This window comes from Candoia aspera, chromosome 13, assembly GCF_035149785.1.
Source record: "Candoia aspera isolate rCanAsp1 chromosome 13, rCanAsp1.hap2, whole genome shotgun sequence".
NCBI lineage: Eukaryota > Metazoa > Chordata > Lepidosauria > Squamata > Boidae > Candoia > Candoia aspera.
Genome location: NC_086165.1, coordinates 4787675 through 4804991, shown reverse-complemented (window position 1 = coordinate 4804991; position 17317 = coordinate 4787675). Strand labels below are relative to the sequence as shown.

The 17317-nt window shown below is 44.5% G+C and overlaps 1 protein-coding gene across 3 annotated transcripts in view; it reads right to left on the bottom strand.

The window, feature by feature from the left end:
* SCAPER (S-phase cyclin A associated protein in the ER) overlaps nt 1-17317 on the bottom strand; it is a 104524-nt gene that overhangs the window by 3636 nt on the left and 83571 nt on the right. For 2 of the 3 annotated variants that reach the window (XM_063314258.1, XM_063314257.1), the window contains one exon: nt 14975-16287. In XM_063314258.1, coding sequence (XP_063170328.1) covers nt 16101-16287 — 187 coding nt within the window. In that variant the 3' untranslated portion in view covers nt 14975-16100. Of the gene's footprint in view, nt 1-8370; nt 8521-12216; nt 12455-14974; nt 16288-17317 lie in introns of those variants that run through there. The other variant, XM_063314259.1, reaches the window with a different exon arrangement.

Here is a 17317-nt window from a genome sequence, read left to right as displayed (position 1 = left end):
AAAATCGCTGGTGGGTGGGGGGATGTTGCTTAAAAAAAAAAAAAGCTTCTTGGGGCAACCAGAAAAGACTGAATCTCATGCAGCTGAAAAGAAGGATGTCTGTTGCACGGTGTTGGGTTCTGAGCTGTGGCTGACTAAGATCCTCCCATTAGTTTGATTTTTTTTAAAATCTGGATTTCTATTAATGCCCTTGACGTTAAACGGGGAATTGTTTAAATAAATGGCACTGTTGTCATGCAGGCAGACTTTATAGCAGAGGATATGTAAAGCAACACCCTTACTGCTGTCTACCAGAGAAAATTTCTTCAGTTATTTAATTCCACAGAGCCTTGATAATAAAGCAACATGGACAACCTCAGCTCGAGTGACACTCAGTAAGATAATAGCAAAAAGCTAATGATAATAAGAGGAGGAGGAGGAGGAGGAGGAGGAGGAAGACATGGGCAACGACAAAAGAGCCATTTGACCCACATTTGACTTTCTGGTATCGAATGGAACTCCTATAACTTTAGAAATCTTGTAGCTTTTTCTAGAGTTGCAATTTTAAATTGTACTCAGGAAAAAAAAAATAACAGCAGCATTTTACAGGTATACACGGCGGCGGGAGCAAGCTGCTCTCAAATTAAAACCAGAAGGACAAAAAAGAAAAAAGAAAAGAAAAAGAAAAAGAGAGAGGGAGGGAGAGAAAGAGAAAGAAATGGTAGAGGCCACAGGAACATAAATTACAGGGATTTACAAGTTTTCAAAGAACTTTTAACAATTCACTAAGAACACATTCTCAGTACATAATGCAGCTCAGGTCAAGAACAAGATCAACAACGCAATAGTTCACATTTTTTAGTTCAATGGCGAAAATGAAATTGAAAACCTGCCACTGAATACAAAGAGGAACCCCTTAATTCTCCTAAAGCCAAATGGAATTTTAAAGACACGGCTACGGCGGGGAGGGGGCTCCGTGTGCGAGCCGCTGCCGCCTTGACGTCTTGAATGACAGCCCCCCGTCCCCACCCCAAAAGCAGGATTCCAACTGAAGGCCTAAGAGTACGGTCTTAAAACGACGTTTTAATCAATATCGCCAGCTTTATTCAACAAGGGCCATTCCTGTTGTGCTGTGCATTCCTTATTTTTGTCAAAAAAAAAAAAAAAAAAAAGGGCCCTGGACTTTAGAAAAGACAATTTTTACAGATTTTTGAATAGTGAAAATTTGCCCCCAACAAACCAGACTACACATGTGACTATATACCTCCGACGTTCACAAATTTTAATTCTGAAAACCCAACTGTTGCTTCTCTTTGAGTATTGTTCAAAAATAAACCCACTTACGAGGAAAATACATATTCCGATCTTATCTTCGACCTCATATTTAACACTGGGATACAGAAGAGTATCATTAACCAAGGGATTCAGAGCTGTGGATTATTCTATGCGTGCAATAATTGTTCTTTGGTTGACTCGGGGAACTGGAATTTAAAACAGCCACTTAAAATTGCTTTTATTAACGGGCCAGTCTTTTGTTTGAAGGAGGCAAAGAGAACCACCTTATTACAAAAAACAAAAGGAAGCAACGATGCTTCCTTGCCACATGGCTGGGAAAAGGTGAAAATGAGATTTGATCCAGAAACGGTTGCCCTTTGCTCCTTATTTATGGCAGAACAAAGTCGTCGAAAAGCAATTCGGCCGACTGCTTTGTGGGATGAGGTATGCTGTTTATCCTCACGACTGCAGCTGAAAGTAGGCCCAACAGTTTAGAAATAAAAATAAGGCCGAATGTTGGGTTCCCATACAATCCTGTCCGGAGTCCCGAGAGAATCATCGGAAAAGCTTTTCCAAATCTTGCACGCTCAGAAGTCACAGGCAGCATTTGGAAGACAACCTTTCCAAGAGGCGCTCCAATCTTCCACCTGTTAAACCTGTTGGCCTCAGTGGGTGAGATGTGGACTCAACAGGTTGCCTGCATCTTTAGTTTACATTACACTTCTTAACAAATGAAGTATTGTAAGGCCTCTTGGAAAGGTCTACTTCCAAGTCAATGGAAAAGTCAACGAGAAAGGCCAAATTGGTAGACAGAGATACTGAAACAAAATCTTATTTTATGCCTTATATTTTCTTTAACGAACACGACGCTCCCTGGTTGACTCCTCTCCCTGACTAAGAATATGAAGGTTTAATACCGTGTTTCTCAACCGACCGGCTTAACGACCTGCAGTAAGGAGAAGCCGGCTCTCCTACGCGCTCTGTTTCCTTCCTTAAACACGCCGCTGGCGTGAGAGTTGTGCTCAGATGACTGGGCTTCTGGCTGGCGGCTTGCACCCCCTTTTGCGCCAGACCCACAGGCTAAGATAGTGCAATGTTGCGTTTGCCCTTTGGAGAGAGAAACTAAAGCTGCTGCTTTTGGATTTCTTGAAAATCACGTCACAGGTTGACAAAACTTAAGAGCAGCACTTTCTATACAATAGTTATACCTTCCATAGCCAGCGTTTAAATATCATATGTTAATATGTTTTCTACTACAGATTAAGGTTACTATGGTAACTAATCATTTTGGCCAAGAGGTTGAATTTAATTGTCCTCTTTTTGGATGTTAATTTTTGCACCTGGGGGGAAGAACTTGCCTGGACTTGTTTTAGTTTCAGTTTCCCTTCTGTGTAGGCATGTAGAGAGTTAAGCAGCTCTCACTGAGAGCCTGTAAATATGTTTGCTTTCTGTAAATAAAATTATTTTTATAGAAATGCCTGGTGTGTGACTTTTCTGATCTCTCCTGGGCCAAAGGCTTTCCTAGCCATCTGCCAACATCATAAAGGTATTCAAAGCCATACGTGAGCAGGGTGGCTCTGTCGGGCTGGCAAAAAAAGCAGGGGTGTCCAACAAGGCAATTAGCAGGAGGAATTCTGCTGTGGTCTGTGGCCACAAAAGACCACATCTTCCTGATCTCGGATCGAGCCACCTTCTGGAGGAGGGACCTCGTCTGAAAGTTTGACTGATCAGCCTCTTGTACGGAAGAAGGCAAATAAATGGCACCAATGCCACCTCCTATCTGTCCTCCTCCTCTTCCTACTCCTCCCCCCCGCACACTTTCACTTCCTCCTTCTTTGTTGGTAGGCTCACTTGAGCGTTATTTTTCAGCTCCATGGGAGGACAGAGATCTAGCCTCTAGGAAGCTCCAGAGATATTTCATGCAACCTATACGCTTGATTCCTGGGTTATAAGATAGGGATGAAGCTACCTGCTACAAAAGGGCATTGCTGACACCGAAGTTGATTGCCTTCTTAAGCAAAGGGTAGGAACTCGCTCCCTGATGCTTGATTTGTGTGCTCTCCCAGCTACGCATTCCCTGAGCAGGGGCAAATGTCTTAGGAATGCTTGGGTTAAAAAGTCCTAGGAGACCCCGAAGGACCACACTCAAAATCTGATAACAGGCATGGGAGAGGGGGATGTGAGGTGGTGGGTTTACTGACAACTAAAGGAGCCCATCTTTTCAAAGCAACGGGAGCTGAGCTTCTGCAATATATGGTTCCTAGGAGCACAATATGCCATTTAACAACTAAAATGCATTTATGGGAGGTTATTTATAACGACATAAAAGAAATAGTTCCTCGTGTGGCCTGGAATGTACCTTCTCTCTCTCTCTCTCTCTTTTTCCCTCTGTTGCTCTCAAGTTAGATCTGCATTATTTCTTTGCTACTCTATAAACAAATCCGGGACTGTAACCGTTTAATCAGAAGGGTATGTCATCCTGTGGGTCAAACTCTTTACCTATCTGTTTCTCTAGGTTTAACATTAGGAAGGCTTTAACTTTCCGGAGGGGTGAGGCAGGGAGGAGTTTTTACTTTTCTAGAAATATTTATCATTCCCCCCCCCCACACAATAGGGTTGACAGTGCAGATGGCTGGACTTTCAAGGTTAAAAGGACTCCGATGAAATTATCTTTCCCTTTAAAAGACTAATAGTATTTTAAGAGGTTCAGTTCCCTTAAGGGAGGGGGGGCTTTGAAATAAATTTTAAAAGTTCAAATACATTCATTATAAATCCATTCATTATGAATTCATTATTTATTTCTTGCATTACATCCTCCCCCGAGTCTTTTTCAGGAAGGTGGCATATATGGGGGAGAATCTGAGTTGCCCCCCCTTACGTTGCCCCCCACAATGATGCTGCGAGGTAGATTGGGCTAAGAGGGGGACCCTGGGCCGTAGCCAATGGGGATTTGGACCTAGACCTCCCCAATCCTAACTCAACATCCCAACCCATCCAGCACACTGGATGTGATCAAGAAGCACAATATATAATCCACCTATCGATAAAAGACAAATGCATTCATAAATGCAATAGCATAGATAGGGGAAGATGGGTGGTGACAGAAATTTGAAATATAAATAAATAAAATAGATAGATAGATAGACAGACAGACAGATGATAGCATTTATGGTATGCTAAGAGGCAGAGATTCCACGATTATCTCCAACTGTACAGCACATAATTTGTAGTTGGGAACTGTAGCATTTTAAAAAAATGTACTAAAGGAAGACACTACTCCCCCCCTGCAGCAAAGTGGATTCCTAAAAATGTGGGAGATCATAATGCTATCGCTCCTACATCATGTCTGCTTGTACCCTTAAATGGTGTTGATGGATCTACTTCTCCCACGTTTACAAAAGAGGCATTTCGGCAAAGCAAGAACTGGATCAAATATATTCTTGCGTAAACGTTCACGGACTGCATCCACGGTGGCCACTCCGCACGGGATCTGAAATCTCAAGGATGACCGGGCCTGCCTACGCCAAAACTGCAGACCGAGTCCGTAAAATGGCAAAAACGGTGACACCTTTTAAACATTGCCTAGATTGCCATCTTAATCCGATTAAAAAGGATAAACAAGCCTACATTGGAAACAGACAAACAAGCTTTAAGCCAAAGGATGTATAAATAACAGATGTAAGTAAATCTAGAGCTGGAGGGGGGGAGGAGTCAAGGGGGGGGGTGAATTCTTGGAAAGAAGGGAAGAGAAGAAAAACACTAATTTCCCCCTGCCCCTCCTTGGCCTCCTTGTTATAAATGCAGACAGGTACCTTCCCTGCATAGATTATTCTAAAGCAGTTTTTCTCAAGCTTAGCAACTTTAGGATGTGTGGACTTCAACTCCCAGAATTCTGGGAGTTGAAGTCCACAGGTCTTGAAGTCGCTAAGCTTGAGAAGCTAATGCCATGAGGGGGGGAAAACCCTCTTCGACAGCCAGAGCAGATGACTGTTTTTCTTGCTATAGCCTGCTACTGCTGGAGAAAAAGCTGAAGATTTACAGCCTATAAAGCGAAAGCAGAGGTCAGGACGGAGTGAGGTTCTGGGCCTCGTATCGTGCTGAGTTTGTTTTAAATTACAGCTCGCATCAGAGTAGCCCTCGAGAAGAAAAGAGCAACAGGCAGCCGCTGGATGCTGCAGCAGAAATGTGATGCTCTGCTCAGCCCTGTCTCTGTGAACCACTCTGCCATGGCATCAAGTCATGTGTGTTTCATGCTGACTGAAGAAACTGAGTTGGTCAAACTTGCACCACAAGTTGAGCCAGAAAGCATGGCGCATGGACTGGAGGAGAGGGGTACAGTACAGACCAGCAGCCAAACCAAAACCACCTCCTTAGGACTTAACCCAGCATTTCTCAACTGTGGCAACCTGAAGATGTGTGGACTTCAACTCCCAGAACTGTGCTGGCTGGGGAATTCTGGGAGTTGAAGTCCACACATCTTCAGGTTGCCACAGTTGAGAAACATTGACTTAACCCAATGGCTGGACCCAGTCTATGGGGTTGATTCATGGCACAACTTTGAGTGCTCAGGATTCATGTTTATTCATATGGTACCATCTAGTTTAGAGAACCATGGTGAAAAAAACATTATACCTTCCAATATTAAAAACATTATGCCTTCCGATGTGGGCAAATGACCACTAAAAGATGGCAAACAAAAACAATAGATAAACAAGAACAATGCAGCAGGTCCCTGGTTTAAGAACGAGTTCTGTTCTTACGTCTGTCCTTAAGTTGAATTTGTATTTAAGTTGGAACAGTTATTTATCATGAGTTAGTCAAATGTTTGTCTTAGTATATAGCACATTATTTATTTATTTGTTGTATTTTTATACCGCCCATCTCAAAATGACTCCTTAGAAATTTACCTTTCTATGCGTATAAAACACTTAAGAAACTTCCAAATACATTAAAACATCTTAAACAAAAGTAGTATTGTGTATTTAACCTGAAACACTGTACTTAATTTGAATTTTTAATATAATAGTCTTTATGGCAGTCCGTTCTTAACTAGGAGTTGTCCGTAAACCAGGACGTTCTTAAACCAAGGACCTGCTAGAATAGAATGGCCTGACTCAGCCTTCCCTCATCTGGTACCTTGGAGCTGGGCAGCTCCAGCTGGTATTAGTGAAAAGAAATCATTTTTAAAGACAGAAGTGGATAGTTAAAAATATTTTCTCCAAGCCACTAATGTTATGCTGACCTAAAACAAAGATACGATTTTAAACCATAACATTTGCTTCCACGACTTGGATGCTTCTGGTTCACAAAAAAGGCACAAACTGTGCCAAACACCTTTGCCCTGTGCCCCCCACCTGCCCCACGGAAGACCATGGGTGCAGGAACTCCCATTCGCAAGGTTTGGCCAGATTAAATATGCTCCCTTGTAAAACGAATATGCAAAGGTTTCTTTCTTTGCTCCTTTTAAAAATTCCCAGTGCGGCAGCATGGACAAAACCCACTCATCTGTCATTCATGTTAATTTAATTATCAGACCACATTCGACTGTCCAATATAAAATGCAAATGAGCTCAACAGTTGCCAACAACTCCTGTGTTTATTAATTAGATCAGAGAGCACAGGAACTCCCCCCCCAAGTGTCACAAGATGCAAGGGGTCTGTTAATTAACAGCAATATTTTTAATTAAGAAACTGTAACCCTTTTGTAAAACCCCCGATTGGCTTAGTCATTTATAAGGGTGGCTGAAGCATTATTCTTATTACCTGGCATTCCCTTCCGTGCCCACCCGCGGTATCATGGGACCTGTTAAGCCAACAGGCTTAATGGTGGGCAATAAAACGTTGAGGCTGGGTTCTGATAAATAGGTAGTGAGGTTTTCTGGGATGAGGGTAAATTCCTCCCCCAATGGTGAGCTAGGGAATAAAAGGAGGCTGAATCTCCTTTCCACCCAAAGGAATTGTAGGAATGACACTGGCCATGAAGTTCCCACCAGCTGCTGGAGCCCCCTGGCAGGAGTTGTGGCTCAGTGTGAGAGCATTGCAATTCCTGCATATCCCATATAGACTACTGCAACGCGCTCTATATGGGGCTACCCTTGAAGAGTATCCGAAGCTTCAGCTGGTCCAGAATGCAGCCATGTGGGCAGTGATGAGTGCCCCTAGGTCAGCACATATGACACCCTTGCTGCGCGAGCTGCACTGGGTGCCAGTTTGCTTCCGGGTCCAATTCAAGGCGTGGGTTATGACTGTTAAAGCCCTTCATTGCATGGGACCAGGCTACCTGAGGGACCATCTCATCCTCATAACATTGACCCGTCCCACCTGGTCATGCAGGGAGGGCATGCTACGGATCCTGTCGGCAAGGGAGTTTCACTTGGCGGGGTCCAGGAGGTGAGCCTTCTCTGCAGTGGCCCCCGCACTTTGGAACGTTCTGCCCCCCGAGGTGAGGCAGGCCCCTTCGCTCCCGACCTTCTGGAAGGGTTTGAAGACCTGGTTCTGCCGCCTCGCCTGGGATGGGAAGGGAAACAGCTCTTCCTGCGGGTGGCTGGTGGCGTAGAGTTCTCCCTACCGAATGGAAATTCTTCCACTTGGATTTTATATTTATTAATTATTTTAGTATTTTGGATGTTGATTTTATACGTTGAGGGTTTAAAGGGATAATTTTATTGTAAACCACCCAGAGTCCCCCTCTTTGAGGGGGAGATGGGCGGTAATAGAAATTTGAATAATAAATAAATATCCAGGTATGATTGTAAAAAAAACATGTTACATCCCTGGGCAGCTGCTTCCAGATAGCTCTAGACCAGGGTTTCTCAACCAGGGTTCCGTGGCATCCAAGGGTTCCCTGGGAGGTCACGATTTATTTAAAAAATTATTTCAAATTCGGGCAACTTCACATTAAGCAGGTAAGCTTCATTCTTTATTTTCAGTTTAAGAATCCTGTTCATGCATCTAGACAGGCCTACCCATGGAACAAATACAATAATTTTGCAACCTCTGGCCTGTCTTGGAGCCTGAACGTGCAGGGGTTCCTCGAGGCCTGGAAAACATTTCAAGGGCTCCTCCAGGGCCAAAAGGTGGAGAAAGGCTGGGCTAAAGACTTCTAAGGGGGCCGACCTGGTTATCTGGATGGTTGACAGTGAAGTAGCCCACGCACACAATGACTTCGTGGAGCAGCACCTCACAGGTGTGGCAGGAACAGTGCCATAGCAAGGAGCTGATGATGTGCCGGAATGCGAGGGAGAGTCCTTCGGCGCCAACCACGGACTGGAGGAAGAAGGAAAAAGAGAGAAATGTAGCTGCGTCTTCTGCAAACACCCAACTGAATCCAAGGATCGGTGCAGAGTTTTTTTTTTTTTTAAATAGGTCGGGCCTATTTAGGGAATGATATTAAAGGCCAAACTGAAATACTTTGGCCACATAATGAGAAGACAGGACACCCTGGAGAAGATGCTGATGCTGGGGAGAGTGGAAGGCCGACCAAGGGCAAGGTGGATGGATGACATTCTAGAGGTGACGGACTCGTCCCTGGGGGAGCTGGGGGTGTTGACGACCGACAGGAAGCTCTGGCGTGGGCTGGTCCATGAAGTCACGAAGAGTCGGAAGCGACTAAACGAATAAACAACAAATTTAGGGCCTACTCTCCATTTTTTTGCGATTTCCACCCCAACATGCCAGAAAAAGGATGTTACGGATGTCCGGGGCAATGGGGAGGATCTTGTCAATAGCAAGAGGACTTGGTATCTCAGGTGGCATTAGATTCCCAAACTAAGAATCCGTAAAATTAAGAAACAGAAGAGAATCCTGTCAGGTCAAGTCAAGTCCGTCATTACAGTCACAGACCAGCATAGAATCCTTTCAATGTATATATTCCCTTTTCAGCCCAACGCTCCTTAAACGGGCTGATGGATAATCTACCCGCAGATTGTACCAAGGGCTTCCAACCCCCAACTTAAACAAACTCGTTTATTACTGATGGAAGTAATAAAATCAAGTATTAAAATTAAAATTAATTTTAAGTAATAAACATTTCAGTGAAAAAATAGCATTGATAAAGGACAAAACCATGCCGAATTTCAGCAATGGTGTAATATGTAGACAAGAAAATGTGTATGTGTGCATTGAATAGCAGCAGAGATTGATTTATGAGCTCATCTGGGCAGCTACAGCTTGTTTTAATGAAGCCCAAATGTATGCAACTCAGACACATTCTCCATTTACTCCTGCCTTTGCCTCTTTTCCCTTTCTCTGATATTCCTGCTATGAGGAATTTCAAATTCAGTGACCTCTGGGAGCTATATACCAGTATTTCTCAACCTTAGCAGCTTGAAGATGTATGGACTTCAACTCCCAGAATCCCCCAGCCCCAACCCTAACCCAGCATGCTGGCTAGGGAATTCTGGGAGTTGAAGTCCACACATCTTCAAGCTGCCAAGGTTGAGAAACCCTGCTATATACACTGGTGGTGCATTATTGTTGCTTGTAATTAATATCAGCTCATTACACTCATACACTCTACAGGTAGCCCTCACTTAATGACCATTCATTTAGTGATGGCTCAGACTTACGATGGTGCTGAAAAAACCGATTTACAACCGGTGCTCACACTTACGACCATTGCAGCATCCCATGTTCATGTGATTGCCATTTTTGACCTTCCCGGCCAGCTTCTGGTAAGTAAAATCAACGCAGAACCACGTGATTCACTTAATGATCACGTGGTTCACTTAATGACCATGGTGGTTTGCTTGACTGCCACAAAAAAAGTGGTAAAATTGGGTTGGATTTGCTTAATGACCACTTCGCTTAGCAACGGAAATTCCAGTCTCAATTGTGGATGCCCGTTGTGCCCCCCCTTGCACGACTCCCAACTTATTTTCCCCCCACCAGGTCACCTACAAGCAAAGAGCAACCCTTTTAAATGTCACTGTTTGGCAAGATACAAGCAAACGGAGAAAATCCTCGCTGGCTGAGGAGTTTAATGTGCGCTGGCCGTGGGAGGAGAAAAACAGGCAGGCAGGTTACGGCAGAGTGATCTGGGATCAGGCCACTTTATCGGTGCAGCCCGCAGGCTCTATTTAATAAACATGTCAGCCAGAAAAAGCGACGCGGGGTCAGAGGGGAGAAGCGATGCAGGAGGAAGGAACATCAAAGTCTGCCCACTTGAATGCAGCAGCCTCTCTGTGGGAAAAGGTCCACCAGGCACGCGTGGTTGGTCCTGTTATTCAGTTTGGCAGACCATGGGTTAAAAATATATGGAGAAGAGCGAATCCACGCTAGTCCAAAGTTCATCACATAACTGGATCCTCCAGGCTGGGATGGCGAGTTGCAGGAGCAGATGGGCACAGTTTCCGGGGGCACCACATGGGAGGAGGAGGAGGAGATGGTAGTGGAAGTTCCCGAATTCTCCTCTCCCCATGAGTCTGACTTCTCTTCCTATCATGGGTTCCTGAGTTGGCATTGCTTTCCTCTTCCCTCCTCCTCTTTTCTGCCTCTTCTGCCATCTGTTTAGTTTACAAGCCGTGCAAGAAGGGGCTCTAACAGTTTAGACTCACTTCCGGCTAGATGCCTCCAAGATGCCAAGAAGCTGCCCAAGCATTGCTGAAATACATTGGAAGGCTGGGCACAGCCATGGGATGATGCCCCTAAAGGCCTCTGCCCTCTGCCCCTCCCTGAGTCATTTACCACTGCAGATTATGTGGCGACATCTTCCTGGACTGAGTCCTTTTTCCCCAACACATGTTCCAGTCCAAGTGCTCTGTGTTTATAGCCTCCTCCGATAACGTGGCCTGGGGCACCAAAGATTGTATATAAACATTAACATTCTTTCCCCCCCCGCAGGAACTACATATTTCCGCCCCAACCAGTTTTAATGGTGGTTCAGTATCCTGCACTGCTTCTTCTTGACGCCTTCCCGCTGTTTAGACGCTCAAGATAAATGGACGATTCCCTGACAAATGTGGCCACTGAAATTTTTTACGTTGCCTACTTTTTTCTACTTGAGCATTCTGGGAAACAGTCACCTTGACTGTAAATGTTCAACTGATACGTTTTAAATAAAATAATGAAGAGGAGAAAGCTACCAACTGCTGAATTTAAAGAAATGCAGACACTCTAATATTGAGTGAAAATAAACATGCATCTTCAGCAAAATGGACTAGAAATGTCCAGCTGGATCAGCACCTCTGAATCAGACAGACAGAAGGAAGATTTCTGAAATCCAAAATCAAAACGCTTTAAAAAAAGCAACTCCTGTGAAGACTCTCTGCTAAATTTATAACTGAATCCCCATGAACAATTATTTAGCAACAAACCACTTATAATTAGTTACCCTAGAATAGGGTTTTTCAGCCAGGGTCCCGTTGCACCCTCGGGTTCCAGGAGAGGTCCCTAGGGGTTCCGTGGGAGATCACAATTTATTTAAAAAATTATTTCAAATTCGGGCAACTTCACATTAAAGAGCTAACTTTCCTTCTTTATTTCCAGTTTAAGAACACTGTTAATGCATACCTACAGGCCTACCCGTGAAAGAAATAGTTGGGTTTTTTTTTCAGTACCGTCATAAGTCCAAAGTATCACTAATATCTATATAATAATGTTGTAACTTCTGGCCCATATTTGAGCCTGAATGTGCAGGGGTTCCCCGAGGCCTGAAAAATATTTCAAGGGCTCCTCCAGGGTCAAAAAGGTGAGACAGGCTGCCCTAGAAGCTACTTCCTGATGTTCATCCAGCATCAAGATTCAGATCGTGGCTGAGCTTTATGGAAATGAGCAGTCAGGAAATCACGTGGCCCAGCTAAAACCCACTTAACTACCACTAGCTGTCGTGGATCTCAAGAGCGAGAGTGGGCCATCATCGGCCCATCGGTTAAAATGGGCAGTTTGGAACTGTCACGCACGCGAAAGCAGTGGCAGTGTGCAAGAGCGCTTAACCATTTGTGTGTGTGCGTGGACAAACACTACCTGAAAAGCCGAGAGGTCAAGCAGAGCAAAACTGTTGAAGAAGCGTACGCTCTGGAGAGCCACTTGGATGGTGCTGGCCGTGAAACTCTCCTTGGGGCTGGCCGTGCTCAGGTCTACGAGGGCGCCGTGGAAGAGAATGCAGTACAGCATGTGCAAGACGCCCACCAGATCCGTGGCCTCGAACGCTGCCGTCAGCCCCGTGGGATCCTGACGGGTGTCAGCGAAGATGCTTCCTGACCTGTCAAAGGAAGGAGCACAAGATTGTCCTGCCAGTCAACCAGAAGCATCGCTATTGTTGGCAGCAAAGTTGATTTCTGGCTAAAAAATGCAACGGAGAAACAACATCCAGCAGAAGAGTCCAACACTGAATGAAGAAAGGCCCTCCAGATGTTTCTGCGCTGGCATTCCAGCAGTCGCAGCCGGCTTGGCCGACAGGGAGGCTTTCTGAGAACTGTAGTTCAGCAACACTTGGAGCTGATTTACCAAAACAAACTTCTGGACTTTTTTTAAAACAATGGAAGAACGACGGCCTTCTGAATGTTGTTTAAAACCATCCCTCCAGAAAAGGCAATTTTAGTAAATAGGCAAAAGTGTCTGTGCATGTGTATATACACACAACACACACATATATTTCCACACTCTCAAGATTCACACTTTTTGACACAAGTTATGCCACTTTGTTTTTATCCATGAGATAAATACAGGTGGTCCTCGCTTAATAACCATTTGTTCAATAATGGTTTGGACGTATGACGGTGCTGGAAAACCAACTTATGACCAGTCCTCATACAACCATCATAGCGTCCCCACGGTCACATGATCATGATCTGGGCGCTTGGCAACCAGTTCGCATTTATGACCGCCGCAGCTTCCTGTCGTCATGTGATTGCCATTTTCAACCTTCCCAGCTGGGTTCTGGCAAGCAAAATCAATGGGGAACCGTCTGATTTGCCTAATGACCACGTGGTTTGCTTAATGCCTGTGGTGATTCACTTAACTACCACTTGAAAGAAGGTTGTGAAATTGGGTTGGATTCACTTAATGACTGCTTCGCTTAGCAACCAAAGTTCCAGTCCCAACAGTGGTCGTTAAACGAGGACTACCTGTAACCCCCACAACCTGATGGTAGCACAAGTCAGAAGCACTCCTGAAATGATTTAATAAAATCTAGTTATTTTATTTAATCAATTACAGTCTGTTCAGTGGTTGGAAATCTGGGGCAAATTCTGCCCCAGGGTTTAGATGCACCCCTCTGCTTGGCCCACAGAGGTAATGGAATTCAGATCCAGAGCTGTTCATTGCAACAGATGGAGCATCCCACAACCCACAGAGAATTCCTCCTTGCAAAGCACCAGCCGTGAATTAAAACAACGGCAGACGCTAAGAGGAATGCGACACCACAGAAGGTCCTTGTATCCTGGGGATTTCAGGGGAAACTCAGCCTTTTTGAACTGCAACCAAGACCAACACGGGCTTCACCAAGCCCACTGCTTACCTCTCTAATGTGGTCCAAAAAAGCCGTTGAAACATGTTTGAAAAGACTTGTGCCCCTTTCAGTAGATAAGTCAGCGGCACTCACGATACGCTGTTGGATGTATAAGCGACTGTCGCAGGCATGTCCCCCTTTTGGGTGACTTACAGCGGCTTTGTGGGACAGCAAAGAAGATAAAGACCCCACCATGATGGGTTTTCTGCTTGTCTGTTCACTAAGCTTTATATTTTTGCCTGCATCTGCTGAATATGGCTCTCTTGGCAGTGGGCAGCGGAACAACCCAATCTCCAGCCACTGCTTCTATTTTATTGGCCACCAAGCAGCCAAACCAGACATTAAGTTAATTACTGCAATAAAATACAATACAGAGAAGTCTATATCCCTCTGTATCCTTTTGACCTGACCTTTCTTTCTCTCTTTTTGCGCAAGGGGGGGAAAAAAAAACATACCAGATTCCGTCAGCAGAGAGCCAACAATTCCCCCACTAGATTGTTTACTGACAGGGGTTCAACATGCACATATGTGTCTTGTAAGCGTGTGATTAGTGGGGTCAGACTTTTCTGCACCGTCACCACTTTCCAACGACCTGTCATTTACCATCAGCCTATTTTATAGACCTCATCACGAAAGTGTTACGAGATTTGATGTGAAACCATTTCGGAATGTTCTAACTTCACCGATCCTTAGACTGGGCTCGGGAAGAAATACAGCCTCCAGAGTTGGCATCTGATAGATAATTCATCTTATTTTTTTTTTCCAGGGCTCATAATAATAAACTAAACTCTATTAACTTCATGGAGTTGGGGAAACGGGTTTCTGTTCTGAAGGGCCACAAGCCTGGCGACCCCAGGGCTGATGAGAAATGGCTAGAAGCTACAAAGAAATCTTGAATGCTGCCAACACCGCTTCACATACAGAAAGCCAAATTTTGGGTTCCTCTCAGCCGTCCAGGAGGTGTTTGGAGTTAAAGGAATTAAAAGGCTTGAGGATTAGCGGAAAGGTGGAGAAGCAGAAGTGGCCCTTCTGAAGGGTGAGACTTACTTTGCAAATCCAAACTAGCAGACCCAAACATGGATGGATGGATGAAGATTCCTTGTAGTTGTTCCAATGAGCTTGGAGCAACAGGTACGGCTTTCCCCTGGGGCTGGGTTCCTCAACCTTGGCAACTCTAAGCTGTGCGGACTTCAACTCAAAGCTGGCTGGGGAATTCTTGGAGATGAAGTCCGCACAGCTTAGAGTTGCCAAGGTTGAGGAACCCTGCCCTGGGGCATTTACTTTTACAACAATTCTGTTATGCCTAAGCAGGCATGATTGAGTTATAAGCAAGGTTCTGGCATAGCAGCAGGGTGGATGGTTAGCACAGGGCCTAATGTTTTTAACTGCGTCACATATTTATTATTAACTAATGCCAAAGAATCACTTTGAAAGAAAATATCAGCTCCCTGGTTAAATTGGTATTAAGACCCTACCGGTGCAAGAAAGAAAGTGGCTAGGCACGTTTCACCCAGTTTGGGCATCCTTCATTTTTTCCATGCAAATCTTTACGGTTTGAGCAGAACTTTGAATGTCAGCTGCTCAGGGATTGCCTCCGCCATATGTAATTTTTTTTTAGTCCATTCAATCGTGTCTGATTCTTGGAGACTGCCTGGACAAGTCCCTGCAGTTTTCTTGGCAAGGTTCTTCAGAAGTGGTTTGCCATTGCCTCCTTCCTAGGGCTGAGAGAAAGAGACTGGCCCAAGGTCACCCAGCTGGCTTTGTGCCCAAGGCGGGACTAGAACTCCCCGTCTCCCGCTTTCTAGCCTGACACCTTCACCACGACACCAAACTGGCTCTCATGTAATGGAACACCTGTTTTTTATGAAGGCTGCTGTAGGAATGCAGTTTGTAAGTCTTCACCAGAAAGTCTAAAATCTAAATGGTTTGCAGCAGACCTCCCTAATTCTTCCCCGTCTACGTTTTCATTTTTTTGCCCTGGATTTCTGTTCATTCTTACAACAGGAGTTTTTCCTCAATGTCTGTTTTTTGCACCATTCTCAGATCCTGAACTTTTGAGCTACTAGCTTCCCAGTTTTCTTTTCCTTTGAGGCTCCCTCTGCTTCTCCTAAGGCCCCAATAAGGAGTCAGGCAAAGAGATTTGTCTCGTGTCTTTGCTCCGCACTGCTTCTGGCTTTACCCAGGCTGCCTGCGGAAGAGGCACACGCCCAGGCCTCGGTCTCTTCCAATCTGTCATTCCAGACATGCCTTTCAAAGCAAATATTTTTGCAGTGGCTCAAGGGTCCTGTTTCAGGGCTACTTCTCCCCACACTGGGAACAGTTAGGACCTGGGACATTGGCGCTGGCAAAACATGCTTCGCTTTTTCTCATGCAAAGGCCGCCACCTGACAAACGACAGCTAAAACAACAACAGCAGCAGCAACACTTGCCTGCCGTTGACAGCGAAACACAGCTGGCACATTCCATGCAAGGCTGCGGTGGAGTTCTGCAAGAAAGCAGCTGTTTTGGGGGTTTCATCGATTGGGCCTTGGATTGAGAGGAAGCAGCAACTCAGCTTTTCAATTAATCCGATATTCACCACGTAGCTAGTGAAGGGAGAGAGAAGTAGAAGAAGAAGAAAATAAATGCCATTGATGCAGGTCACATTCTCTCTTTCTATGGCTCAATCCTGCCCCATTCATACATCGACTTTGTATCGTCATCAGCCCGTCTCCTGGCTTCGTGATGGCTATTTTATGAAGCTCGGCTGCTAGGCGTTTTGATTTTATATTAGGTATTTTATTTGTTTTTTATTGTAAGCCGCCCAGAGACACATATGTGAGATGGGTGGCTATATAAATCAAATCAATCAATCATTCAATCAATCATCCCAAACCATCCATTGCATGCATGAAGTATCTTCCTTTGCTTTTGAATAAAAATAGTTAGACCACCATCTCTAGACCACAGCTAGAGAGTCATAACTTTTTCTCCCTTTGCTATTTTTTAAGCATAAGCAAGATCAAGGAGAATACCTCTGTTTCACTTTTCAGCCTTTGTAATCTCATGATAATATAACCCAAAGTCTATTAGCAATACCGGCTCAGTTAGACGTTGGGTTATTTGGATATTTGCTCGATTGGTTTGGCTGGCAAAAAAAAATCCCCATTTTTTGCCAACAGAACTAAGCATACATGCTTGATTGGTTTGTAATATCCATTTGTAATATGTACAGATTTTTCCCAATTCATGCAATAAACACACGATAAAGCAATTAGGAAGAGAACAGCTAAAGCTAATCAGGGGACTTGAAGGTTTGAAGATTTCTTCCAATCATCCAACTCTGTCAACAACGTGCCTTTCATTCTTTCCTGAGAATCAGATTCTTGAAAATTCCTCAAGTGGAAAGCCAAGTTTAATTCTCAGGCCCCACCTGAGCTGGCAGAACGTCCATGCGCTTGGTCTAGTCAGTGTCAAATGTCTGCTGGGTAAAAATACCAATCAGTAACCCCTGGACTGGAAAATGCAACAGTCTGAAATTTCACACTAATTGAAAAACCTGTTTGGAAAGAGGGGGATGACACACCAACTGTGGAAGTCTGTCACCTTCTTACTCTTCTGTATAAATGAGTTGCA